Source organism: Phyllobates terribilis, unplaced genomic scaffold, assembly GCF_046119375.1.
Source record: "Phyllobates terribilis strain yellow unplaced genomic scaffold, ASM4611937v1 Scaffold_56__1_contigs__length_8794411, whole genome shotgun sequence".
In the NCBI taxonomy this organism is placed as follows: Eukaryota; Metazoa; Chordata; class Amphibia; order Anura; family Dendrobatidae; genus Phyllobates; species Phyllobates terribilis.
The window spans coordinates 3,211,491-3,239,034 of NW_027362816.1; the positions used below are offsets into that span (position 1 = coordinate 3,211,491).

Here is a 27,544-nt window from a genome sequence, read left to right on the forward strand (position 1 = left end):
CATCACAGGTCCTGTGCGCACAGAGCAGCCATATATGTGGTGGCGGATCTGCAGGTGGAGGTATGTGGAGATCCCCCATTACTGGGCGCAGGGGGCATTAACCCCTTCAGCACGGAGACTCTTTTGGGGTCTTGTGTTGCCCCTTTATAAGAATCATAAGGTTTTTGTTCTGTTTCCTGTAATAGATACATACAACCCAACTATGGAGACGGGAAGGGAGGAAACGTATTGTTCTCATAGTACAGGACCCCTTTACTGCCCCCACAGTGTAATGTCCCCATTATGCCCCTTATGCAGGATGTATGATGCCCCCACACAGTGTAATGCCCCCATTATGCCCCTTATGCAGGATGTATGATGCCCCCACAGTGTAATGCCCCCATTATGCCCCTTATGCAGGATGTATGATGCCCCCACAGTGTAATGCCCCCATTATGCCCCTTATGCAGGATGTATGATGCCCCACACAGTGTAATGCCCCCATTATGCCTCTTATGCAGGATGCATGATGCCCCCACAGTGTAATGCCCCCATTATGCCCCTTATGCAGGATGTATGATGCCCCCACAGTGTAATGCCCCCATTATGCCCCTTATGCAGGATGTATGATGCCCCACACAGTGTAATGCCCCCATTATGCCTCTTATGCAGGATGTATGATGCCCCACAGTGTAATGCCTCCATTATGCCCCTTATGTAATATGTGTGATGCCCCCACACAGTGAAATGCCCCCATTATGCATCTTATGCAGGATGTATGATGCCCCCACACAGTGTAATGCCCCCATTATGCCCCTTATGCTGAATGTATGATGCCCCCCACAGTGTGATGCCCCCATACAGTGTAATGCCCCCATTATGCCCCTTATGCAGGATGTATGATGCCCCACACAGTGTAATGCCCCCATTATGCCCCTTATGCAGGATGTATGATGCCCCCACACAGTGTAATGCCCCCATTATGCCCCTTATGCTGGATGTATGATGCCCCCCACAGTGTAATGCCCCCATTATGCCCCTTATGCAGGATGTATGATGCCCCCACACAGTGTAATGCCCCCATTATGCCCCTTATGCAGGATGTATGATGCCCCCCACAGTGTAATGCCTCCATTATGCCCCTTATGCAGTATGTATGATGCCCCCACACAGTGTAATGCCCCTTATGCAGTATGTATGATGCCCCACACAGTGTAATGCCCCCATTATGCCCCTTATGCAGTATGTATGATGCCCACACAGTGTAATGCCCCCATTATGCCCCTTATGCAGTATGTATGATGCCCCACACAGTGTAATGCCCCCATTATGCGCCTTATGCAGGATGTTATATGCCCCCATACAGTGTAATGCCCCCATTATGCCCCTTTTGCAGGATGTATGATGCCCCCCCACAGTGTAATGCCTCCATTATGCCCCTTATGCAGGATGTATGATGCCCCCACACAGTGTAATGCCCCCATTATGCCCCTTATGCAGTATGTATGATGCCCCACACAGTGTACTGCCCCCATTATGCCCTTATGCAGTATGTATGATGCCCCACACAGTGTAATGCACCCGTTATGCCCCTTATGCAGTATGTATGATGCCCCCCATTATGCCCCTTATGCAGTATGGATGATGCCCTCACACAGTATAATGTTCCCACAGTATCGCCTGAGGTCCTGCAGTTGGAAAACGTCCTGAGGTTTTACAGTTGGAATAATCCCTCCGGCATTGGTTTTCCCTTTGCTTGCTCCCCTACATGTAGACCCTCGAGCATGTATACATGCATGTAGGGGAGCAGGCCTTACTAGATATCGAGGCTTTGTACAGTAATATATCGCATGAGGATTATATCAGAGGAGTAAGATGTTTATAGAAATCGAGATCCGTAGAGTGTAGCTGACATAATGACTTCATGGAGAATCTTCTAAAATTAATTCTTACTCATAACGTCTTTCTTTTGACAGGAAGTACTTACACGAGCTCAGGGGTACTGCGATGGGGAGCCCCTGTGCCCCCTCATTTGCTAATCTATTCCTGGGCTGGTGGGAGGAAACCAAAATACTCAGGGATGATTATAAGTGGTGGCAACCATATATTAGGGAATGATATAGATATATAGACAACATTTTTATCATCTGGTCAAGGACGAGTGAACAATTTCTTGAATTTGTCAGGGAACTCAATATCCATAGATTGGGCCTTAGATTTATATCAGAGTTTAATTATTACCAGTTGCCTTTCCTTGATGTACCAATCAAGAAAGTACAGGATGGGAGCCAGGGCTCTGGAGTCGGTAAGCCAAACCTTCGACTCCTACTTCTAAATTTCCATGACACCGTCTCCGACTTCACGACTCCGACTCCCTCATACATGGCTCATGTTTAAGTGATAAATTTACAGTAAGACACATTTTTCTCAGCTAAAAGTCTAGACCCTTAGATCAGGAATAGGACAGACATTTATAGGACATTTCATAACTTTCCCAAATTCTTATGAAAAAATATTCCTCACAAACTGCATTGAACTATTGTACCCAATTTACTACATATTTTAGACGTCGGAGTGGGTCCCTTTTATACCGACTCCAACTCCGACTCCACCAAAATGGGCACCAACTCCGACTCCACAGCCCTGGTTTGGACCCTAGGGACACTCATCTACCATAAACTATTAAAGTGGGATAGCCACCACCCCATCCTCCTTAAAAAAACAAACAAAAAAAACAATATCCAAGTGCTAATGTTTACAGTTGCGAAGAAACTGCTCTAATGTCACAGATATTAATATACAGGCAATAGACATAAACACCAGATTCAGGGAAAAAGGTACCTACAGTACATTTTGGATTCTGCACGATTGTTTGCAGAAAAACAGAGAGATACACTCCTCCATACCTAACCAAGACACCAAGAAAAATATGGGATAACACAAGTAATAGGAACTTGTGACAATCAGAGTGAGCATATCTTTAATATCCTCAGAAAACACTAGGATGTACTTGTGGCCGACCTGGACCTGAGGGTGCTGTGTGATCTACTCCCACAATAACTTTCAGAAAGGGTTGGTCAATTAGGGACCGTTTAGTGCATAGTTTCTAAAAAAAAAACTGCACCCAAGGGGACATGTCAAGATAGAAGAATCTGTGGTTTATTTAGATGTGTAGAAAGTTGTACATGTACAGTGCTGGCCAAAAGTATTGGCACCCTTGCAATTCTGTCAGATAATACTCAGTTTCTTCCTGAAAATGATTGCAATCACAAATTCTTTGGTATTATTATCTTCATTTAATTTGCTTTCAAGGAAAAAGCACAAAAGAGAATGAAGCAAAAATCAAATCATTGATCATTTCACACAAAACTCCAAAAAAGGGCCGGACAAAAGCATTGGCACCCTCAGCCTAATACTTGGTTGCACAACCTTTAGCCAAAATAACTGCGAACAACCGCTTCCGGTAACCATCAATGAGTTTCTTACAATGCTCTGCTGGAATTGTAGACCATTCTTCTTTGGCAAACTGCTCCAGGTCCCTGATATTTGAAGGGTGCCTTCTCCAAACTGCCATTTTGAGATCTCTCAACAGGTGTTCTATGGGATTCAGGTCTGGACTCCTTAGAAGTCTCCAGTGCTTTCTCTAAAACCATTTTATAGTGCTTTTGGAAGTGTGTTTTGGGTCATTGTCCTGCTGGAAGACCCATGACCTCTGAGGGAGACCCAGCTTTCTCACACTGGGCCCTACATTATGCTGCAAAATTTGTTGGTAGTCTTCAGACTTCATAATGCCATGCACACGGTCAAGCAGTCCAGTGCAAGAGGTGGCAAAGCAACCCCAAAACATCAGGGAACCTCCACCATGTTTGACTGTAGGGACCGTGTTCTTTTCTTTGAATGCCTCTTTTTTTTTCCTATACACTCTATGTTGATGCTTTTTCCCAAAAAGCTCTACTTTTGTCTCATCTGACCAGAGAACATTCTTCCAAAACGTTTTAGGCTTTCTCAGGTAAGTTTTGGCAAACTCCAGCCTGGCTTTTTTATGTCTCGGGGTAAGAAGTGGGGTCTTCCTGGGTATCCTACCATACAGTCCCTTTTCATTCAGACGCCGACGGATAGTACGGGTTAACACTGTTGTACCCTCGGACTGCAGGGCAGCTTGAACTTGTTTGTATGTTAGTCGAGGTTCTTTATCCACCATCCGCATAATCTTGCATTGAAATCTCTCGTCAATTTTTCTTTTCCGTCCACATCTAGGGAGGTTAGCCACAGTGCCATGGGCTTTAAACTTCTTGATGACTCTGCGCACGGAAGACACAGGAACATTCAGGTCTTTGGAGATGGACTTGTAGCCTTGAGATTGCTCATGCTTCCTCACAATTTGGTTTCTCAAGTCCTCAGACAGTTCTTTGGTCTTCTTTCTTTTCTCCATGCTCAATGTGGTACACACAAGGACACAGGACAGAGGTTGAGTCAACTTTAATCCATGTTAACTGGCTGCAAGTGTGATTTAGTTATTGCCAACACCTGTTAGGTGCAACAGGTAAGTTACAGGTGCTGTTAATTACACGAATTAGAGAAGCATCACATGATTTTTCAAAGGGTGACAATACTTTTGTCCACCCCCTTTTTTAGGTTTGGTGTGGAATTATATCCAATTTGGCTTTAGGACAATTCTTTTTGTATTTTTTTCATTGAAGACAAATTAAATGAAGAGAATAATACCAAAGAATTTGTGATTGCAATCATTTTCAGGAAGAAACTGAGTATTATCTGACAGAATTGCAGGGGTGCCAATACTTTTGGCTAGCACTGTAATTGAATGAGACCATGTAAATCTTTTTCGAGTTCTTCTACAGGTGAAACCTTTTTCCAGAGGGATTATTCCAACTGTAAAACCTCAGGACTTGTATATGTGGCCACATGCCCCTACCTCCTAGATTATGTATGCACGACCAAGAGGCAGTCTAAGAGGAGTGTGGAGGGGGCATTTTGGCGAAATACTCCATGGTTGGAGTGTCACGGTGTGTCAGAGGTGACAGACAGTCGCCCTACAGGGGTTTGCAAGTGATCTCCACGTTTGGCAATGCAGACATCTGCCTAGATGGGAGGCTGTGTTTAGGACCCAGATTCTACCTCCATTTAGTCTGGGTGTATATATACCTGGTGTGTCTATGTTGGCGTCGCCGGGTATACTCATTTCTACTTGGAACTTGGCTGAAGCAGCATCACGTCCTCTTTGGAGTCTTGAGGCCGTGTGCCCTGTTGGAGTTTCTTCTAAAGCGAAGTTGTAATTCCCCTGTGTTGTCTTCCCCTTTTGTCTTTAGAGTGCTAGCGGAGGTAAACTAGTGCTCATCTCCTTCCACCCCCAGCTATAGCCTTATGCCAGGGATAGTTGGGCGAGGCATGTGATGGGCGACAGCTGTGGAGGCTGTATAGGGACGTTAGGGAGAGACAGGGTTATGCTAGTCCAGATTAGGAGGTCACCTCTTCCCCCTTTTCCCTAGTATCTGGGCTCTCTTTCCCTTTCTCCTCTGTGTTGCACTCACACCTGGCGTGACTCTCTGCGTTGCAATCACACCTGGCGTGACATCAGGACACCCCATTAGTGAGACACATGAACAGTGCACATTGAGGTGAAACAAGAGACATCTCCTTTTGCATCATTGAAGTGGTTAAACCCAATGTGATAGGTGGTGATCTTAATAGATGTATCCTCAAAAAGGAAAGTGAGTGGATTTCCAGACTGGATTCACTAGGCCCTAAGGGACTGAATGAGCAAATTTCCGATGCCTGTTTTGTATGACCCATTCCGGATTACATTTTATACTCTACCCATTGCTACTCAGTTCCCTGTGAACGAGGTTCACATATTGTTTTACTTCATCAAGATATCTGAGCTTCTATATCAGAATTATTTCTTATCAGTTATATCCCAATTATACTATTTAGTAACTAACAAGTGTGGTGTTCCTCGTGTATCTCTAATTATGCAATAGGGGTCAAATATGACCATTTAGGAGTATACTGTGGGCCACCATCCCATATATTTTGTAGTGATAAAGTAGATCCACATGCCGATTGCATGATGGGGGGATGTGCAATACTTATTTTTAGTCTCCCATGATACTGATCTCAGAGAGAGGATTTTTCTGTTGGTGGAATGCAATCCAATACCATATGCGCTCCGGTGTGGAACGCAGACATCTGGGCATGCATAGTTGTGGATAATGATCCTAGATGGAATGATAACTATGGGCATGCGCAGTCACAGGTACGAGTGGCGTAGCGGCAATCAGTTTATCTGGTGTTTCAGCATAAAGCACGTCACTTCCCGACATGCACACTAGGTGATGGACATTATCGGACCTCTAGCTCATGAGAAGTAGCGTAGGCGCAGTATATTATTGTAGACAGACTCTATTCTGTATATCCTGTGACAATTCACCTCTAGGAATGGGAATGAGCCTCCTAGTCTGGGAGGGGTTTTGGATGAAGTGGGATATTTAAACATGGACACCTGGCTATTAGGCACACTATGCTGAACATCATGAATTATCATCCCTCTATCAAGCCTCCTAATGAACCTGTTGGGAAAATGCGTTGAGGCGGATTATTGAAACATTCTCTGAGTACCATACCCTTTCCTTTATACATATTGTAGGGGCACAATAGGAGGAAAACAGGAGGCATGTTCCTTTAAAATTTCATGTGGGTTTATTACTTCATAAACCCAGAAGCCAAACAGAAAAGCAAATGGCCTTTAGATCAGGCAAACAAAGTAAATGTCCTTAACAGGTCTCTGCTCAGCCAGGCCTGTGTGGCACACAAGCTGGGGTAGCATCCAGTGTCCTGGCTTGGTCTGAAGACAAACATACAGGGTAGGCCTTCTACCTCCAAACATACAGACCATGTGCCAAACAACAGCCTTCATTTTATAGGCTGTTAACCACACCCAGAGGTGAGGTATGTGGGTAGCTGGACTCACCCATTCTCTCCTAGCTACCCGTAACCCGGCTCCCAGGTGCACCAAACGATCCTCTTAGTGCTTATGTGCCCTTGAGAAACACTCCGGGTTACATCACAGACACCAGCCATCTCTGTGACACATACCTCTCATCGACTACGCGACCATTTGCCACCTTACATACCCCCCCCCCCTCTGCCTAAAGCCGTGGGCTTGACACCTTTTACTACCAGACAAGGGATTCTCGAGAGAGCATCGGCATTACCATGTAGCTTCCCTGCTCTATGTTCTACAGGGAAGTAGGAGTCCTGTAGGGCTACAAATTCGAGGGTGACTCTGGCATTTTTTTACTTTTTTCCCTCATCCATCTGAGTGGAGCATAGTCGGATAATAATCTAAATTTTCGACCTAACAGATAGTACGGTAAGGTGTCCACTGCACACTTTATAGCAAAGCGTTCCTTCTCTATGACCGAATAATTTTTTTCGCTGGAGGACAGCTTTCTACTCAGGTAGGACAGGGTGCTCCTCCCCGTGTATCTCCTGGAAAAGGACTGCTGCTATCCCGACATTTGAGGCATCTGTCTGGAGTATAAACTTTTTATTGAAGTCCGGGGCAACGAGGACCGGTTGCCAACACAGAGACAATTTCATCTTTTGAAAGGACGTCTCCGCCTCTGCAGTCCACTTGGCCTTGGCTGATTTTGTCCCTTTAAGGAGGTCAGTCTGGGGTGCGGCCATCATGGCGAAGTTTGGGATGAATTTCCTGTAGTATCCCACGATTCCCAGGAAGGCTCTGACTTGCTTTTTCAACACCAGTCTCAGACAATTTTGGATTGCTTCTACTTTAGTATTTTGGGGTTTTATCTCAACTCTACCCACTACATATCCGAAGTACTTGGCTTCTTATTTCCCCATGCCACATTTCTTCGAGTTTATTGAAAACCCCACCTTCCTCAGAGCATCAAACACAGCCTGAATCTTTTCCAGATGACTCTCCCAGTCTGGACTGAAGATAGTATTGTCCAGGTATGTTGTGCATATTTCTTATGGGATGCAAGGATGCAATCCATAGCTCTCTGGAATTTTGCAGGGGCCCCTGCAGTCCAAACGGCATCCAGGCATACTGGAAGCATCCGTCGGGCGTAGAAAACTCAGTCTTCTCTTTGGCTACCTGTGCCATGGGGATCTGCCAATATCCCTTCGTCAGATCCAAGGTGGTTATGTGCCTTGCTGGCCCAAGCCTCTTGATCAGCTCGACGACGCGTGGCATTGGATATGCATCAAATTTGGAAACCTCATTCAACTTCCGATAGTCGTTGCAGAATCTCCACTCACCATTGGGATTTGGGACCAAGACGATCAGGCTCGACCAACTCCTCTTGGATTCTTCAATGACACTGAGCTTCAACATACAAGCTACCTCTTTGGATATCAACTCTCGTCGGGCCTCAGGTATGAGATAGGGCTTCAAGTTCACCTGCACATGTGGCTCCGTCAGAATCTTGTGTTCTGTGACCCTTGTGCAGCCCCACAATTCCGAGAACATATCCCTGTTCTTCTGCATCAACTCCCGACACTGCTGTTTATTAGCCTTCGTTAGCGTTTCCGCTATTGCGACTCCTCCAACGTCACCTTCTAGCTTGCCCAGCAAGTATGGAGCTTCCACAGCCTCTCTGTCTTGGCACGGCTTGATGAGGTTGATGTGGTATATCTGGTACGGCTTACGTCGTCCCGGTTGATGAACCTTGTAGTTCACTTCACCCACTTTTTCCACCATCTTATACGGCCCTTGTCACTTGGCCAAGAACTTACTTTCCACCGTAGTTATTAGCATGAGGACGCCGGTCTCTCGGATTGAATTGCCTCACTCTGGCTGACCGGTTGTAGACTCTGGCATAAGCTTCTTGTGCCTGGAGGAGATGTTCTTTTACGATGGGCATCACCTTCACATTCCTCTCCTGCATCAGAGCAACGTGCTCAATGACGCTCCTGTGGGGCGTGAATTCGGCTTCCCAGATTTCCTTTGTGACATCCAGAAGACCCCGCGAATGTCAGCCATACAGAAGTTCGAATGGCGAGAACCCTGTAGAGGCCTGTGAAACCTTTCGGTTGGAGAACAACAGATACGGTAGGAGACAGTCCCAGTCTCTACTGTCCCTTTCTATGTCCTTCCTCAGTATACTCTTCAGAGTCTTGTTAAACCTTTCGACTAGGCTATTTGTCTGAGGATGGTATACTGAAGTCCTCAGTTGGGAGATTTGGAGGGCTTTGCATAACTCCCTCATCACCTTACTCATAGAGGGAATTTCCTGGTCGGTGAGTATCTCCCTTTGGTAAGCCTGTTGGGGATAAAACGTGGATCAACTCACGGGATATATTCTTTGCGGAGGAGTTTCTCAGTGGAATCACTTCAGGATAGCGTGTGGCATAGTCCAGGATAACCAATATAAATTGATGCCCACGAGCACATTCAACCAGGGGACTGACCAAGTCCATAGGAATTCTCTCGAACGGCACTTCAATAATGGGCAATGGCACGAGGGGACTTCAAAAGTGAGAGGTGGGGGCGGTTAACTGGCACGTAGGGCAAGACCTGCAATACTTAAATATTTCCCGGGCCAATAGAACCTTTGTAAAAGATAATGCCTTACCAACACCAGATGCAGTAAGCCTCCATGACAAAGGCGGGGCCAGCACATGTGCAAAATACTGATGCAGACAGCCACTCACTAACCTACCAATTCATGGAGGGGGTGGCTGTGTAGTATTATACATGCACACCGATGGAGTCTGCATAGGGCGCCAGTCACACAGATATTTGCGATGCACAGTTTCTGGCTTTCAGCTTGTTGATGACGCCCATACTATTAGATCAGGCGGGCTGCCCAGCACTATATACGTGCACCCCCACAAGACAGACGCCCCAATTCACCCAGCCAACACTAAAGAGGCCTGGCCGCATCCTGCAAAAAAATGTGCAAAAAAGATGAAAAATAGTGTAGAAGATAAATACACCACATGAGGTATTGGTCGATATTTTGGCCAAAATACACAAGCTCGCAACCCAAACGTCAAGGGTCCTCATACTTGCAAGTCCTAACACTAAACATTAAAAATGGTGAACATTGGACATAATTTCAAAAAACATCACAGTAAGGCTGTATGCCCACTATCCGTTTTTTAAGCGCTTCCGCAGCGGCAATTCCGCTGCAGAAGTGCTTAAAAAATGCTTGGTAGAAGGTCTGCCATGTTCCCCAATGATAATCCCATGTGCTGTGCACATGCTGCGGAAATTTCCGCTGCGGATTATCATTGCGGAAAAATCCGCAACACTACCAATTATTTTGCATTAGCGCGGCATTTTTGCCGCCATTGACTTACATTGGAACGCATGGAATCCGCATCATAGCATCTGCAGATGCGGAATCCATGCGTTTCAATGTGCGGATGGTACCCAGGTTTGGAGAAGAGGAGACTTTCCTCCGGACCCGGGTACCATAGAACCTGTAAAAAAAAAAGAATAAAATAAAAAATATACATTATACTTACCTTCTGATGGCCCCCGGTGTCCTTAGCAATGCTTCTCCGCTTGCCGGTAGCTCGCGATGGTCTGAAAAGGACCTGCCATGACGTCAATTAGTCATGTGATGGGTCACGCGACCGCTGACGTCGGCAGGTCCTTTAGTCTACCGCAAGCTGCCGGCAAGCCAGGACGCATCGGATAAAGACACCGGGGGCCATCAGAAGGTAAGTATATATTTATTTTTTACCATTCTTTCGGTCACCCTATATAAATCCATGCCGGTTGCATGTATTTATATAGTGTGACCAAGTTGTCAAGCACTTTCCAAGTGATGCTAAAATGGCTTGGAAAGCGCTTGACAACCCGCTTGGGGAAATGCATGTGAAGAACGCTTCACTTCCGTACAATCCACATGCGTTTTTTCTGCCAGGGAGATGCCGAAACACTCAGAAAAAAAATCCGGAGCATTTCTGCATCGTGGGCACGTGACGACGCCTCTTGAGAAAGAAGAAGCGAAACGCGCGTCGGGGCGCGTCCTTTACTACCTGCACTTTCTGTGGCTCCCCTGGGATCTGGCTGACTGTTCTATACTCAGGTTTCTCCCCTTCTGCTTGCTTGGGTGAGTGCCATGTACTAGACTCTAGGTGCATCCTGGACACTGCAATCTACTATATATTGGTGCCTGATATGGGTGCATTTTTTATTTGTCAGTCACTAATTATTGCATTAGACTCAATATACTGTTTTACTGACTGTATAGGATTTCCCGCCCCACAATGGGGCTGTTTCCCTCTCAATGGAGGGTTTTTAATTGATCTATCTATGCACCCATATCTGGACTCCTTGTCCTCCTGTTAGATGTACCTGCCAGGGTCGGATATCCCACTGTATGATCTCCAGGAGATGCCTTAGTTCTGGCACCTCTTTTTACCTCATTGCTGTGTTATCTCCATATGACTTTTAACACTTTGTTAATGTATTTTTGAATAAAATTGCTGTCTGTTTTGCCATATTGCTCTCTTTGTTCTCCTTTTTTGCATCTGATCAACGAGTAGGCAATATGAACCTGGTGTCTGATTCATTGTTTTCAGCTCCAGGGTTCGTCTTATATTATGCATTTGGCCAGTTTGTTTCTCATCGAGGGCACATACCCTAATAGATAATGCCTTACCAACACCAGGTCAGATTACCAATGCACTGCAGGATGTGGCAAGCCTCAATGATAAAGGCGGGGCCAGCACATGTGCAAAATACTGATGCAGACAGCCACTCACTAACCTACTATTTCATGGAGGGGGTGGCTGTGTAGTATTATACATGCACACCAATGGAGTCTGCATAGGGCGCCAGTCACACAGATATGTGTGATGCACATTGTCTGGCTTGCAGCCTATTGATGACGCCCATACTATTAGATTAGACGGGCTGCCAAGCACTATATACATGCAAGCCCACAAGACATATGCCCCAATTCACCCAGCCAACACTAAAGAGGCCTGGTGGGGTATTTATCATGTGGTGTATTTATCTTGTACACTATTTTTCATCTTTTTTGCACATTTTTTTGCACTGTGCATCACACATATCTGCGTGACTGGCGCCCGCCCTATGCAGAATCCATCGGTGTGCATGTATAATACTACACAGCCACCCCCTCCATGAATTTGGTAGGTTAGTGAGTGGCTGTCTGCTTCAGTATTTTGCACATGTGCTGGCCCTGCCTTTATTATGTAGGATTGCTGCATCCTGCAGTGCATTGGTAATCTGACCTGGTGTTGGTAAGGTATTATCTTTTACTGTGATGTTTTTTGAAATTATGTCCAATGTTCACCAATAGAACCTATGCACGATCCGTTCCTGCGTTTTTTCAACTCCCAGATGTCCCCCCAAGACATGTGAATGGGCCATGTCCAACACCTTCCGTGTAAAAGGGCCCAGCACTATTAACTGCTCCACACTCTCCTCCCTCACTTTCTTGACCCGGTACAACAACTCCTTACTCATCATAAAATGGGGAAACCTTGTGTCAGCCCCCGACTCCTGTGCAACCCCATTTATAATAGTGACATTATTAAAGGCTTCCTTCAGAGTTAGGTCCCTATGTTGGGCAGACCCAAAATTCTCGCTGGTCACCCCTAACTCTGGAATGGCAGACTCATAGGGCACTACCTCCTCATCCCCCACAAGGACACAAAAAGGAAACCTGTCTGACTCTGGGTGTGGTGATACCTCATTAGGGTTAATTTTTTTCTTATCTGAGCCAGCGAACCCAGAACCCTTCCCCCACAGATCCCAAAACAAGCAAAAGTCCCAGCCTATAATAATAGGGTGCAACAAGTCCTGAACGACGCCGACCTCGTGGGACTCTGTACCGTGGGCCATTTCAATGTCCACTCTGGCCCGTAGGGTAGTCTTTAGCATCACCATGAATGCACTGAACGCCAACTTTTTTCCCCGGGATAATTTGGAGAGGAAGGGTGACCCTCATAAGGGTCACCAGGCTCCCGGAGTCTAGCAGTGCCGTTACCTCCCATCTGTTCACCTTCACGTGACATGCTTGTGGCCCCTCGCTGGGTGGACAGTTCACACTATGCCGGATAAGCATAATATGAACAACGTTGTCCTATGCTGCAGTCCAACGGCTCAAGGGTCAGGGGACAATGGGCAGCTATATGGCCTGGGCCGGGGCACCTCCAGCAAACAACATCACCTGTATGGACCTTGGGCACCACCTCCCTCGTCCATTTGGACCTTGGAAGTCCCACCACCTTTTGGGCCTCCACCCCCTGTTGGGAACTCCAGTATGTAGTGGGCTGCCTTCCCAAGGAACCTTCAACCCCCTGGTATCTCTCGATCAGTCCGACCAGTTCATCCGCATACCGGGGATCACCCTGGGCAACCCAAGGCTGTATGGGCCTCGGCAGGGAGTGCACAAACCAGTCCATCACCACCCACTCTACCAACTGCGCAGGCATTGAGGCCTCTGGCTGCGCCACTTCTGGACCAGGTGCAGCAGGTCAAACATTTGGGACGGAGGTGGTTTGTTCCGGTGATAAGAACCCGCTGTGCCCTGATAGTAATTGTCAACCCCAAGGGTGCGAGAATCTCACTTTTTAGCTTGCCATACTCTTTGGCATCCTGCAAAGCTAAATCATAGTACACCTACTATGCGTAATTCTGGGGCTCTCCAAGTCAAGTATGGCAACAGTACCTCTGCCCACTGCTCTTGTGGAAATTTCTCCCTCTCGATGACCCTTTGAAACACCATCAGGAAGGTCTCAACGTCATCCCCCCAGGGTAATTTTCTGCAAAGCCCGTCATACCGCCTTCCGGACATGGGAGTCATCAGTCGGACCTGGGGTTGGAGCGCTCATCCTGCCCTGGATGGCGGTTGCCAGAAGCTGCATCTGCTGATGTTGTTCCTGCTAGTGCTGCTGGATCTGCTGTAACTACAGCCTGTTGGTCTCCTGTTGATGCTGCTGCGACTGGACCTGGTGTTTCAGCAGGTCCTCCATTTTGTCTGGCGATGCTTGCTGGCTTGCGACAGACTTCACCCAGGGCTTGCAGTCCATCCTGTAGCAGTCACACGTCTCTGCTGGGAACGCTGCCCGCAAGTCTAACACTAATTGTGGAGGTTTTACTCACTTGGGTGTGACAGGAGGAAAACAGGAGGCATGTTCCTTTAAAAGTTCATGTGGGTTTATTGCTTCATAAACCCAGAAGCCAAGCAGAAAAGAAAATAGCCTTTAGTGTCCTGGCTTGGTCTGAAGACAAACATACACAGGAGGCCTTCTCCCTCCAAACACACAGACCATGTGCCAAACAGCCTTCATTTTATAGGTTGTTAACCACACCCAGAGGAGCGGTATGTGGGTAGCTGGACTCGCCCATTCTCTCCTAGCTACCCGTAACCCGGCTCCCAGATGCACCAAACGATCCTCTTAGTGCTTATGTGCCCTAGAGAAACACTCCGGGTTACATCACAGAGACCAGCCATTTCTGTGACACATGCCTCCCATTGACTACACAACCATTAACCACCTTAGAATACCTTGATACTTATCTGGTTTTATGATTACCCCACGGCTGATGAAAGGGAATCTGTCACCCCCTGGGACTTATCTGACCTTTAATATTGACATACAGGTGATAGAAATGTGAATCTATACATACCTGCATGCCTCATATTAGAGGTCTGTTTTCTGAGAAATGGCTTTTTATTCAGTGAAGATTCTGATGCTTGCTGGCCGTGGGGTAGTCGGTGGAGTGGATTCCCTTTAATAAATACTCACTTAGCCCCATTCTTCGTGCAGATACTAATAAATCCAGGAACTATGAGATTTTTACCATATGATAGTTGGATAGTTAGGGGTGTATCATCCATAGCAGCAGCCCACAGGGCCACTATGGTGCCCGTGAAAAAACACAGAATTTGAGCTTGGTTTAAGTTGGTATCCATGCAGCACATAAATGCATGGCCATAAATCAGAAAAAAACCTATAAGAAGAAAAATGATCATAAACCCTGCTGTAAATAAATAAAAACCAAAAGTGCATTTAAATAAAATAGGATTCTTAGTAACACTGTTTTTGAGCATGAAAGCTATCCCACCATGGTAAAATGAACCCATTCGGCATAGTCCTACACTGTTTAATATTAAAAACCTTACCATGTATCAAACTTCTGTGTGTGAATCAGACATGAGATCTAACGTGATAGAAGATTACAGTCCGGGGAAGACGGGAAACATTCATATAGACGGCCGGTGGAGATGTAGTCAGTGAAGAACTCTGGCTAAATATGTTTCTAGAGCCGTAGTAGAAGATGAAGATGTCGTCGCCCTCCTCATGAAGTAGTTATTTCTCATGTCACGTGTAATGAATATCTCCTGCAGTATTGCTAATGCTGATTGCAGTGTCGGTAAATGAGACGAGAATTAGCTTTATGGAAGATGAGTCTATGAGAAACGTATTCAGCTACAGACTCCAAGGAAGAAACTGCTTGCTGTCTGTGGCATAAAATATATAGGTTTTATTACTAGATGTAAAGCAGAAAACTAAATACTGTAAAATAATATATCTCCTCATATGTTTCCCCTTATTATCTCCAGTAATTGTATTATTACACAATTTCAGATCCTCCCAGTGAAGATCTTCTACTTAAGAGAATTTTCCTTATGGACCCATCAAAGATGAATATGAATAGAGACAAGATGACAGAGAGGATATTACACCTCACCCTAGAGATCCTCTTCCGTCTTACTGGAGAGGTGAGCGATTCTGATGACGTCACATTACATCATTCTTATCTATGGGAATAACAGATGGACAGAACTGGAGAGGTGAGGACTCTGGAAATGTCTGGAGTGAGAGTTATTAATGTGTCTTTCCATAACCAGGATTACACAGTAGTGAAGAAGACCTCTAGTGAGCGCAGTCAGGCCCCTGTGTCTGAGGGATGGGGAAGACCTCTGAGCCCAATCACTGGGGCTCCATCTCACCCCCTGATACATGAGAACATCAATGATCAGAAGATCCTAGAACTCACCTACGAGATGATTGAGCTTCTGACTGGAGAGGTGACACTGCTGGGAATGCTGGGACATTATACAGTAACTCTATGAAGGGATCGGGGGGATGACTGTATCATTGTATGTGTCAGGTTCCTATAAGATGTCAGGATGTCGCCGTCTATTTCTCCATGGAGGAGTGGGAGTATTTAGAAGGACACAAAGATTTGTACAAAGACAGCATGATGGAGGTTCCCCAGTCCCTCACATCACCAGGTAATAGACAGGACTAAATACACACGGCCTATAATTATCTGTATGTAAAGAATAAATTCCGTCCCTGTATGTGATTCTTCCAGATCTATCCAGTAAGAGGACAACACCAGAGAGATGTCCCCGTCCTTTTCTTCCACAGGACTGTAAACAAGAAGATCCCAATGTTCCTCAGGATCATCAGGTAGATGGAGAGAAGATGTCATGAGATCTCCCCTATGATGTGTAGACGGCTGTGAAGGTCTTGTGCTCAGTCTTGTTTTATCCACCAGTATTATATGTTTTCTATTTGTGTAATGAGAACGGTGGAGATGGCAGGATTAGAGTTGATTATAGATGTGACTTCTCATCTGTTTGTGACTTTTACAATATTTGTTTCAGGGTGAAGATCTGACCCATATTGATACTACAGAGACATATGTGAGGGGTGATGAGCGGTGTAAAGAGGAGATTCCTACATATGACTACCCAGGTGAGTAGTGACCACTAAATGCAGAGAAGTCACAGATTCTTCTCAGTCACCATCTGTGGCTGCTTTATCGGTTGTGTAGTCCGGCTGTATCACAATCGTGTAATCACCATTTTGCCTCTATACCACAACATTCTCTTCCACCCAAAACTGTTCAAATGATTTTGGGCATTGAAACCCTTTTCCATAGAACTTACAACCTGGAGGATCTACCTACTCCCTGTGATTAGGAGACATTACCTGCCCAGATCTGTAAATCACAAAGCCAGAAAATCACTTAAAAAAATATTATGATGGGTCTGTAAGAGAAAGTGGAGGGTAATGATGCTGTTGGCTTCCTAGATCCCTGATATCTTATTGGATGAATCTACCTTCTCTCCCTTCTGTGCTGCTGAATGTGCTCATATGGTCCCTACAAGACCAGGTCCAGTCTTTCTGGCCAAACTTCACCTTTATGATCGACAACATTAAATGTGCAGTGAGGCCAAGTGTGAATTTCTGTACAATAACAGCAGAGTTTCCCTTTATCCTGACTTTTCAATTTCTTTTAAAACTGACTAACTTCAAACCAGATTGTGATAAACTAAGCAAAAATAACATTACACCTGTGCCATGATATATCTCTAAGCTAAATTTAAGACGCCTCATCTCTGCACTATTGTAAAAAGTTCTCTTTGAACATCTGATATTTCTTCTTGAAACTCATCTGACAGAAAATATTGTCCCTTAAGATAGTTTAGATTGCCAAGAGCCACCGAGCCCCATACTCCAATTACCCCAGAGAGGTTTCGCCACTAGTTACTCACTACTTACTGATGAAGACTGCTGAGATTGATTATTTCAGTAGATGTTATTGTCTATACTCACAGTTTTTGACTACAGTAGTTAGTGCCCAAAATACTCTGATTTAACCTCTTCCTGCAGCCAGTTTTGTGTTCCTATCCAGGGCCCATTTTTTAAATCTGACATGTGTCACTTTATGTGGTGACAACTTTGGAATTCTTCACAAAGGATAATAAGAAACAGATGGACCTTACAAATTATTTTCCACCTTTTCTTGAATCCGACAATACCCTATATACGGTTGTATCCTACTATCTGGGCACATGGCAGGTTAAGAAGGGAAGGAGCGACATTTAGCTATTTGAATGCAGATCTTGCTGGGATAGTTTGCAGACACAATGTATTGGGGACACTGTTCATTGTCACCTGGCAGCTCAAAAGATGGCCACCACAAACAGGCTTGGCACTATCTACTCCATTTTCCAGATCCCAGGGTTTGCCTTGCTCATCATCTTTTAACACCTCTACATGGATTTGGACTTAGACAGAGACCCCCTAAGCCTGGGCCACAGTGTTACCTAATGTTCTGTGGTGTGAGATGGCAAGAACAATAGTCAGATAGCCGGGTCAGAACATGGAGGTCAGAGAAAAGCTGTTAGCTGAGCACAGAGGACTGAACCAGAGGAGAACAAGGCTGTATCTGGCAGCTTCCGGCAATATGCTTCTAGCTTTAATAGAGTGTGGTGCTTTCCAAATGGCTGAAGCAGGGAGCAGATTACTGCAGCTGGACAGCACACACACCCTTACTGCCAGACTGGATGGTACTACAGGTCCCAGGCACCCTAATCTTACTGGCTGGACAGAGCCTGCACCACCCAGAGCTTCTGGTTCTGACGTCTCCTCCATCACCAGCGCCCCCTGCAGGATGAATAATGCGGCTCCTGGTGAGAGAAGCAGACGTCGCAGGAGCAGATCCCAGAGGAGATGGGACACACCATTTACAGAAGCCCTAATATGACAAAATGTCAGAAAACCAGAGCAGTAGAAATCCCCATAAAGTGAGTCCATTTTGGAAATTATAACCCTCAGTGAAATAATCTATAGGTGTAGTGACTATTTTGACTCTACAGGCACTTTCTGGATATTAGCACGCAGTGGATGATGGAGAGTGAAAATTACAAATATATAATTTCATTACCCAACACATAGTGCCCAGATTGTGCTCCAGGAGACACACACCGTAAATTAAGTGGGTTCTTCTCACTATAGTAATGCCAAATACATGGATGCTAAATGTGGTTTGGGCGCACTGCAAGGCTCAGAAGTGAGGGGAGATTTGACTTTGGTAGAGCGGATATTGCTGGATTGGTTTATGGAAGCCATGTTGCTTTTCAAAAGCCTTTAAGCCACTAATAATGTGGAAGCCTCTGGTTTTCCATTGACAGATGATGGACCTGAGTGGGGACTTGTTTTTTGTGAGATGAGTAGAAGTTTTTATTAATATTATTTTTGCCTACATAACATTGTTTGGTGGCTTTTTATTCCACATTTGGGAGGCAGAATTAACAGTTGAACACTACGATCCACTGGTTCATCCTATGAGGTTTTCTATTAGACTGTGAACTGTTATTGTCTTGGTGAATAATGACGGCTAACATAGGGCAAAATGTAAAAAAAATCACAGAAAAAGAGATACATCTTTACTAACACCAAATCATATAACAAATGCACTAGCAGAATGCCGCAGACCCCCATGATAAAGGTGGGGGCAGCGCAGGTGCAAAATACTGGTGGAGCAACCACTCACAAACCTACCAATTCATGGAGGGTGTGGTTGCCTAGTATTAAAGATGCACACAGATGAAGCTTGCATAGGATGCCAGTCACACAGGTAGGTGTGATGCAGTATCTGGCTTAGGATAGTGATGATGCCCATACTATTAGATCAGGAGGGCTGTCCAGCACTATATAAGTGCACCCCACATGGACAGACACCCCAGTACACCCAACCAACACTAAAATGCTAGTGCATTTGTTATCTGATTTGGTGTTGGTAAGGCTGATTTTTTTCTGTGATATGTTTTCTTGTTAAATAATGATACTTACTCTGTCACCTCATTGGGGAACACAGGACCTTGTGTGTTATGCTGCTGTCCACTAGGAGGCGACACTATGCATAATCTGGAAAAGATTAACCGTGGCTCCTCCTCTGCAGTATACACCCCTGAAAGGCATCAGCCTTCTCCAGTTTTTTCTTAGTGTCGCATAGGAGGCACACGTAAAACCTTTACTCCGTTTTCACTGATGGGATTACAGATGAAGAAAAGTGGGTCTAGTGCGAGACTCCCGGCATGGCTCCTTCCTCGGCCCCTTGATACAGGGTGCACGGTTGAAGTCGAGATGGCTATTCCCCATGTCACTTCTTCCCCAGCCCCTCGTGTGCTGGTTCGAAGTCGAGACCCCCCTCCTTCCCCAGTTCCTTTCGGTTTCTGGGTTGAGGTCGAGGCGAGGATATAGCCCCCTGATGGTGACAGCCAACCTCCCTAATCCCCCCCTGGGGGTATTAGGTTGAAACGCCTCAGGTAGGGCTTGTACAGGCACCAAGGACCCCAGCCCTACTGCGGGCTCCTGTTGGGGCCGGGGAAGCGCAGGCAGGCATGATACAACAGAGGCACAGGCCTTCCTGCGCCCTGTTTCTGCGGCAGCACCAGTTCTATGGTGCCTCAGGGGGACTCTTCACAGGTTCACAGGGCCCCCCTCCCTTTCGCTTCTACCCCACCGCTACCCTGCCTTTAAATCCAGGGAGGTCTGGTTCAGATCCAGCCCCCCTCCCGGACTTCTGCGCCGGCCTGGAGTCCCTTTGGGCATCAGGCACCCAATTTAGGCCGCGACTTCGGCCTAGCCGAAGCCGCCACCTCCTCTCCCCGGCCCGCCCCCCAAATGACAAATATTACACTTTACAGTGTCATAGAGGGGGCAGATCGAGACTGAAAGGGCGCGATTTTACACAGTTCTGCCGCCCTTTCAGCTCTCCGCCCCCCTTCTTTCTTAACTTTACTCCAGCGGCCATTATCTGCTGCAGAATAAGGGACACAGCCAGTCTCTGGGGGGCACAGGACTGCGGATCTTTGGCTCTGGACCTAAGGGCACACTGGTGGGATAAGATCACAGCTGGAGTTCTTCCTCGACTGTGAATCCATTATTCCTTATAGGCTCCTCTGCATAGCCTGACCTGTAGGGCCCTCTGCATAGCCACCCCAGTGCACTATGCCGGGGTCAAGGTCCAAGAGAACCAGGCAGGACTGCTATTATGCACTCTGTACAGCCTGCAGCAATACTCTACCCAGCGGCAGCATGTATCCGCACTGCCAGGACTGCATCCAGACTACTGTGCCAGAGCCCCAAGAAGCCCCTTCCAATGCTTCGGTGTCTAATGCCACGCTGGAATGGGTCACTCAGATGTCGCAATCTATGACACAGTCTATAGATAACCTAACTTCCACATTGCTTCAGGCTCTGCAGAGTCATGCCTCGGCTATGAACTTTACCCAGCAAAGGGAAAGCTCGACTCAGGGACATGTCGACCCAGGCACATCCAGGTCAGGACGCAAGCGGACCCACAGGTCATGTTCATCTGCGTCATCCCATAGCAAACAGTCATCCCCTTCTAGGGAGACATACCGTAGTTCCAGATCATCTAGACCGTCCCCTACCAGGGACAAACAATACAGTTCTCCGCAGCGATCCCTGACCAGAGAAGGCCTCCACCCCGGTTCACCCAGCAGGAGACGCCTTAGCGATACACAGGATTCAGAAGGCATCTGTGATTCCGACTCAGACAAGGAAACTGAAGGGTCCCTGATCCCAATTCCCCCTAGCAATAGAGCGCTAGTTGAGGACGTAATCTCGTCCATCCATCAGGTGCTGGACATTTCTGATCCGCCCCTGGAGGCACCACAACACAAGATTTCCTTTGAAGGAGTTCTGAAGCCGCCTAAGGTCTTCTTTGACCACCCAGAGCTTAAGTCGATCCTTAAAAAGCAGTTCTCACAGCCTGAGAAGAAGTTTACCAATCGGAAATATCTGGAAGCGCGGTACCCCTTCCCACAGGAGACCACCAAGGAATGGACAGATCCACCCAAAGTGGATCCCCCAGTCTCTAGGCTAGCAGCACAGTCACTCCTTTCACTGCCAGATAGCTCAATCCTCAGGGACGCAGCAGACCGGCAGGTAGAACGCATGGCTCGTTCAATTTTCGAGGCTGCAGGGGCCTCCCTGGCTCCCGCGTTCGCTTCAGTTTGGGTTGCCAAGGCCATCCTGGCTTGGGCCCAAAATTTACAAGCTGGCCTCCAAGTATCTGTTCCTGAGCTGTCGGACCAAGCGGTTCAAATAGCAGTTGTAGCTGATTACATGCTTCATGCAGCTCTGGATTATGCAAGGGGTGCAGCGGGGATAGCATCAAACGACATCACGATTCGGCGTATCCTCTGGCTGCGGGAATGGAATGCAGACGCAGCCTCAAAGAAGTCCTTTACGCACCTCCCGTACTGCAGTGGTCGACTTTTTGGTGAACAGTTGGACACGATGATATCCAACGCCACCAGGGGTAAGAGTACCTCTCCTCCCCCAACTGAAACCCAAACGCACTTACAATAAGCATAACCAAACTTGATTCCGATCCTTTCGGAACTCTTCTGGCTGGTCCGCCTCACGGCCAGCACAAAATAGCAACCGCCTCCCACGCAGGGACAACTCGCGGCTGACGCAAAAGTCGGACAAGACCTGGCAGTCAAAAGCAGGCCAGTCAAAGTCCAAAGGAGGAAAACCTCAGACCTTCTCCTCATCATGACTCACTGACTCCGAAAGACACTCCACCTGTAGGTGGCTGACTTTTGCTCTTTCATCAAGTATGGCTGCCTATTACAGAAGACAGGTGGGTCAGGGAACTAGTGTCTTCGGGATACAAGATAGAGTTCACTTCCAACCCACCAAACAGACTCTTTATTTCTGTTCCCCCAAAACCGCCACACAAGGCTCGTGCCTTCCGCCAAGCGGTCTTCTCTCTTCTTCAAGCAGGAGTCATAGTACCAGTCCCCGCGGCCGAGCGCTTCCGAGGGTTCTACTCCAATTTATTCGTAGTCCCCAATAAAGGAGGCGGTGTACGGCCCATACTGAACCTAAAGCAGCTCAACAAATATGTACGGGTACGTCACTTCCGCATGAAGTCCCTTCGGTCCATCATTGCGTCTATGGAAAAGGGAGAATTTCTCGCTTCCATAGACATACAAGACGCATACCTGCATATACCAATTGCGCCTGCCCATCAGAGAGTTCTCAAGTTCGCAATCGACCAGGACCACTACCAGTTCGTGGCTCTCCCGTTCGGACTCGCCACGGCTCCCATAGTGTTTACCAAAGTCATGGCAGCCACCATGGACGTCCTGCACTCCAGAGGCATAGTAGTCATTCCATACCTGGACGATCTCCTTATCAAGGCTTCCACCTTCAAGGACTGCGAGCTCAGCGTCTCAATCACAATGGACACTCTGAGTCGCCTGGGCTGGTTAGTCAACCTACAAAAGTCATCACCAACCCCGAGTCAGTCTCTGACCTTCCTGGGAATGCTATTCAACACCTTCAGGGGTCTAGTGCTCCTTCCTAAGGACAAGGCACTGCCTCTCTGTCTAGGAGTTCGCACCCTCCTCAGCAAACCCCCTTGATCTCTCCGGTTTGCCATGAGAGTCCTTAGCAGGATGGTGGCGGCAATAGAAGCGGTCCCATTTGCCCAGCTTCACCTCAGGCCTCTCCAACTAGCCATCCTCAAGTCATGGGACAGGAACCCTCTTTCTCTTGACAGGGAGTTCCAGCTGACGTCGTCAACCAAGAGGTCCCTCCACTGGTGGCTCAACCCAACCTCACTAACAAAGGGGAAATCCTTTCTCACTGGTCAATGGAAGGTTCTGACCACCGACGCGAGCCTGACGGGTTGGGGTGCGGTACTCCTACACCACAGAGCACAGGGCAAGTAGTCCACAGTGGAAGCGACCATGCCCATCAACATCTTGGAAATTCGTGCCATCCTCCTGGCATTGAGAGCCTTCCATCACTTACTGGCAGCCTCTCACATCAGAATACAGTCGGACAACGGCACGGCTGTGGCATATGTGAATCACCAAGGGGGGACCCGCAGTGCCCAGGCGATGCGAGAAGTGACACACATTCTCCACTGGGTGGAAGACACAGGTTCAGTTCTCTCTGCGGTCCACATTCCGGGTGTGGACAACTGGGAAGCAGACTTCCTCAGCCGGCAAGGAATGGACTCGGGAGAGTGGTCTCTCCATCCCGAAGTTTTTTGACAGATCTGCCATCGCTGGGGGACTCCGGACGTGGACCTAATGGCATCCCACTTCAATGCCAAGGTCTCCAACTTCATACTTCATGGCCAGAACACACGACCCGCAGGCGCTAGGAGCGGACGCCCTGGTTCAGGACTGGACCCAGTTCCAGTTCCTGTACATTTTTCCACCTCTTCCCCTGATATCCAGAGTGGTGAGGAAGATCAAGTAAAAGGGAGTTCCAACCATCCGAATCACACCGGACTGGCTCAGACGTACATGGTACACTGACATTGTACAGCTCACAGCAGATGTCCCCTGGCGTCTCCCCGACCACCCCGATCTTCTGTCACAAGGCCCGTTCTACCACCAGAACTCAGGGGCCCTCAATTTGACGGCGTGGCCATTGAGACCTGGGTTCTAACCCAGTCAGGGTTCTCGCCGGACGTCATTGGAACCATGTTCAGGGCACGGAAGCCAACCTCTGCTAAGATTTATTACTGTACCTGGAAAGCCTTCTTTACCTGGTGCGAATCTCTAGTGGCCAGATCCCATTCCCTTATTCCCTCCCCAGGGTACTTGGGTTTCTCCAATCGGGTCTGGAGGCCAGACTGTCCCTGGCCTCCCTTAAGAGCCAGGTGTCAGCTCTCTCAGTGCTTTTTCAGAGGTGCATCGCTAACAAGCCGCAAGTAAGGACATTTCTTCTGGGGGTTTCCTGATTGGTTCCCCCCTACAGACGACCACTAGAAACGTGGGACCTCAACCTGGTGCTGACAGCATTGCAGGAAACACCCTTTGAACCCCTTAGGGAAGTCCCACTCCGCCTTCTATCCCAGAAAGTGGTTTTCCTGGTGGCAATCACCTCGCTACGCAGGGTGTCTGAACTGACAGCACTCTCCTGCAGACGCCCTCCCTGGCTTTTCACCAGGACAAGGTAGTCCTCCGTACGGTCCCATCCTTCCTCCCAAAGGTTGTGTCCAACTTCCACCTCAATGAGGAAATTTCACTGCCATCCTTCTGTCCGGTCCCGGTTCATAGAGTGGAGAAGGCTCTGCATACGCTTGACCTTGTCAGGGCATTGCGTATCTATGTGTCTAGGACTGCGCCCTTCTGGAAGTCTGATTCTCTTTTCCTTCTTCTGGAAGGCGGCAGCAAGGGTCTGCCAGCTTCCAAAGCTACCCTTGGCAGGTGGATCAAATCCACCATACAAGAGGCCTACCGCCTCAAAAATTTTCCTCTTCCAGCTGGTATTATGGCACACGTGCGGTAGGGGCCTCCTGGGCCATTTGGCACCAGGCTTCAGCACAAGTGTGTAAGGCAGCCACCTGGACTAGCCTACACATGTTTAACAAACACTACAGGGTTCTGCAGACGGCGACCGTCTACACAATATTCGTCCATTGCTTCCCACCCAGGGATTGCTTTGGGATGTCCCAAGCTCCTGTGTCCCCCAATGAGGCAACAGAGTAAAGGAGATTTTTGTGTACTTACCGTAAAATCTCTTTGTCTTAGCCTCTAATCGGGGGACACAGCTCCCACCCTGTTGTCCGTTCTGGGCCGTTGTTATGTTGAGTTCTCATATTGTTTTTCCTTTGAGCTCGTACATAGTTGCCTTCTTATAGGCATGGTTATGTTATCCATGTTACGTTCCTCCTACTGCTTTTGCACAAACTGGAGAAGGCTGATGCCGTCCAGGGGTGTATACTGCAGAGGAGGAGCCATGCTTAATCTTTTTCAGATTATGCATAGTGGACAGCAGCATAACACCCAAGGTCCTGTGTCCCCCAATTAGAGGCTAAGAGAAAGAGATTTTACGGTGAGTACAGAAAAATCTCTTTTTTACATAATGTACATTTTTACGGAGAGTTTAAGTAAAAATATTCAACAATATAAATTTTAAGGATATGTTACTCATAAATAATTATTGGTTTTATTCTTGGCAGATGACTGTACTAGGAGATCAGAGGGACAGCTGACATCTTCAATTTTTAAATCAGATGATCTTGAGATCACACAAGATACAATTGAAGTGAATGCCATTACTCCAGATATACCATCATCCCTTCACTGCAAAGATCTGTCATCTGATCATTTGAAACAGGTTCTGTCTTCTGATTCATTACCGACTGCTAAGGAAAATCAAAGTCACAAAATAAGCATTAAAGAACAAACTGCTCCTAAACCAAAGAAGCCATTTTCACGTTCAGAATATGGAAATAGTTTTTCCCTCGAAAAGTTTTTTCTTAAATATCAAAGCATTCACACAGCAGAGAATAGATTTTTTTGTTTCAAGTGTGGGAAATTTTTTAACCAGAAATCAAATCTTGTTAATCACCAGAGAAGTCACACAGAGGAGAAGCCATTTTCTTGTTCTGAAAGTGGAAAATGTTTTACAGAGAAATCAAGTTTTATCAGACATCAGAGAACTCACACAGGGGAGAAGCCTTATTCTTGTTCAGAATGTGGGAAATGTTTTAGCCGGAAATCAGGTTTGGTTGAGCACAAGAGAACTCACACAGGGGAGATGCCTTTTTTCTGTTAAGACATGAGATCTAACTTGATAGAAGATTACAGTCTAGGGAAGACTGGAAACATTCATATAGACGGCCGGTGGAGATGTAGTCAGTGATGAACTCTGGCTAAATATGTTTCAAGAGCCGTAGTAGAAGATGAAGATGTTGTCCTCTTCATGAAGTAGTTATTTCTCATGTCACGTGTAATGAATATCTCCTGCAGTATTGCTAATGCCGATTGCAGTGTCGGTAAATAAGACGAGAATTAGCTTTATGGAAGATGAGTCTTTGAGAAACGTGTTCAGCTACAGACTCCAAGGAAGGAACTGCTTGCTGTCTGTGGCCTAAAATATATAGGTTTTATTACTAGATGTAAAGAAGAAAACTAAATACTGTAAAATAATATATGTCCTCATATGTTTCCCCTTATTATCTCCAGTAATTGTATTATTACCCAGGATTTTTATGATGTTACATCAGCTCATCATCTTCTCATTCAGGTCCGTACAATATCAGATCATCTCAGTGAAGATCTTCTATTTAAGAGAATTTCCCTTATGGACCCATCAAAGATGGATATGAATAGAGACAAGATGGCAGAGAGGATATTACACCTCACCCTAGAAATCCTCTTCCGTCTTACTGGAGAGGTGAGAGATTCTGATGACATCACATTACATCATTCTTATCTATGGGAATAACAGATGGACAGAACTGGAGAGGTGAGGACTCTGGAAATGTCTGTAGTGAGATTTATTTATACGTCTCTCCATAACCAGGATTACACAGTAGTGAAGAAGACCTCTAGTGAGCGCTGTCAGGTCCATGTGTCTGAGGGATGGGAAAGACCCCTGAGCCCAATCACAGGGCCTCCATCTCACCCCTTCATACATGAGGACATCAATGACCAGAAGATCGTAGAACTCACCTACAAGATGATTGAGCTGCTGACTGGAGAGGTGACACTGCTGGGAATGCTGGGACATTATACAGTAATGCTATGAAGGGATCGGGGGGATGACTGTATCATTCTATGTGTCAGGTTCCTATAAGATGTCAGGATGTCACTGCCTATTTCTCCATGGAGGAGTGGGAGTATTTAGAAGGACACAAAGATTTGTACAAAGACGTCATGATGGAGGTTCCCCAGCCCCTCACATCACCAGGTAATAGACAGGACTAAATACACAC

At 46.8% G+C, this 27,544-nt stretch overlaps 2 protein-coding genes across 2 annotated transcripts in view; both read left to right on the forward strand.

The window, feature by feature from the left end:
- On the forward strand, positions 1–27,536 carry LOC141192281 (uncharacterized). The gene is made up of 10 exons (XM_073661774.1): positions 1–60; positions 15,607–15,740; positions 15,870–16,049; positions 16,133–16,256; positions 16,340–16,437; positions 16,635–16,725; positions 25,784–25,941; positions 26,854–27,003; positions 27,133–27,312; positions 27,396–27,536. The coding sequence occupies exons 2-10, from the start codon at positions 15,648–15,650 to the stop codon at positions 27,534–27,536; spliced, it is 1,215 nt and encodes a 404-aa protein (XP_073517875.1). The 5' UTR covers positions 1–60; positions 15,607–15,647.
- Positions 1–27,544, forward strand: part of LOC141192283 (gastrula zinc finger protein XlCGF66.1-like) — a 364,897-nt gene that overhangs the window by 288,908 nt on the left and 48,445 nt on the right. The window lies entirely within an intron of this gene.

Excerpts from the sequence above, each read along its gene's own strand:
- LOC141192281 (XM_073661774.1), top strand. The coding sequence starts at position 15,648 with ATGGACCCATCAAAGATGAATATGAATAGAGACAAGATGACAGAGAGG. Across the intron at positions 16,050-16,132 it reads TTGAGCTTCTGACTGGAGAG|GTTCCTATAAGATGTCAGGA; the intron begins GTGACACTGCTG and ends TGTATGTGTCAG. Across the intron at positions 16,257-16,339 it reads CCAGTCCCTCACATCACCAG|ATCTATCCAGTAAGAGGACA; the intron begins GTAATAGACAGG and ends TGATTCTTCCAG.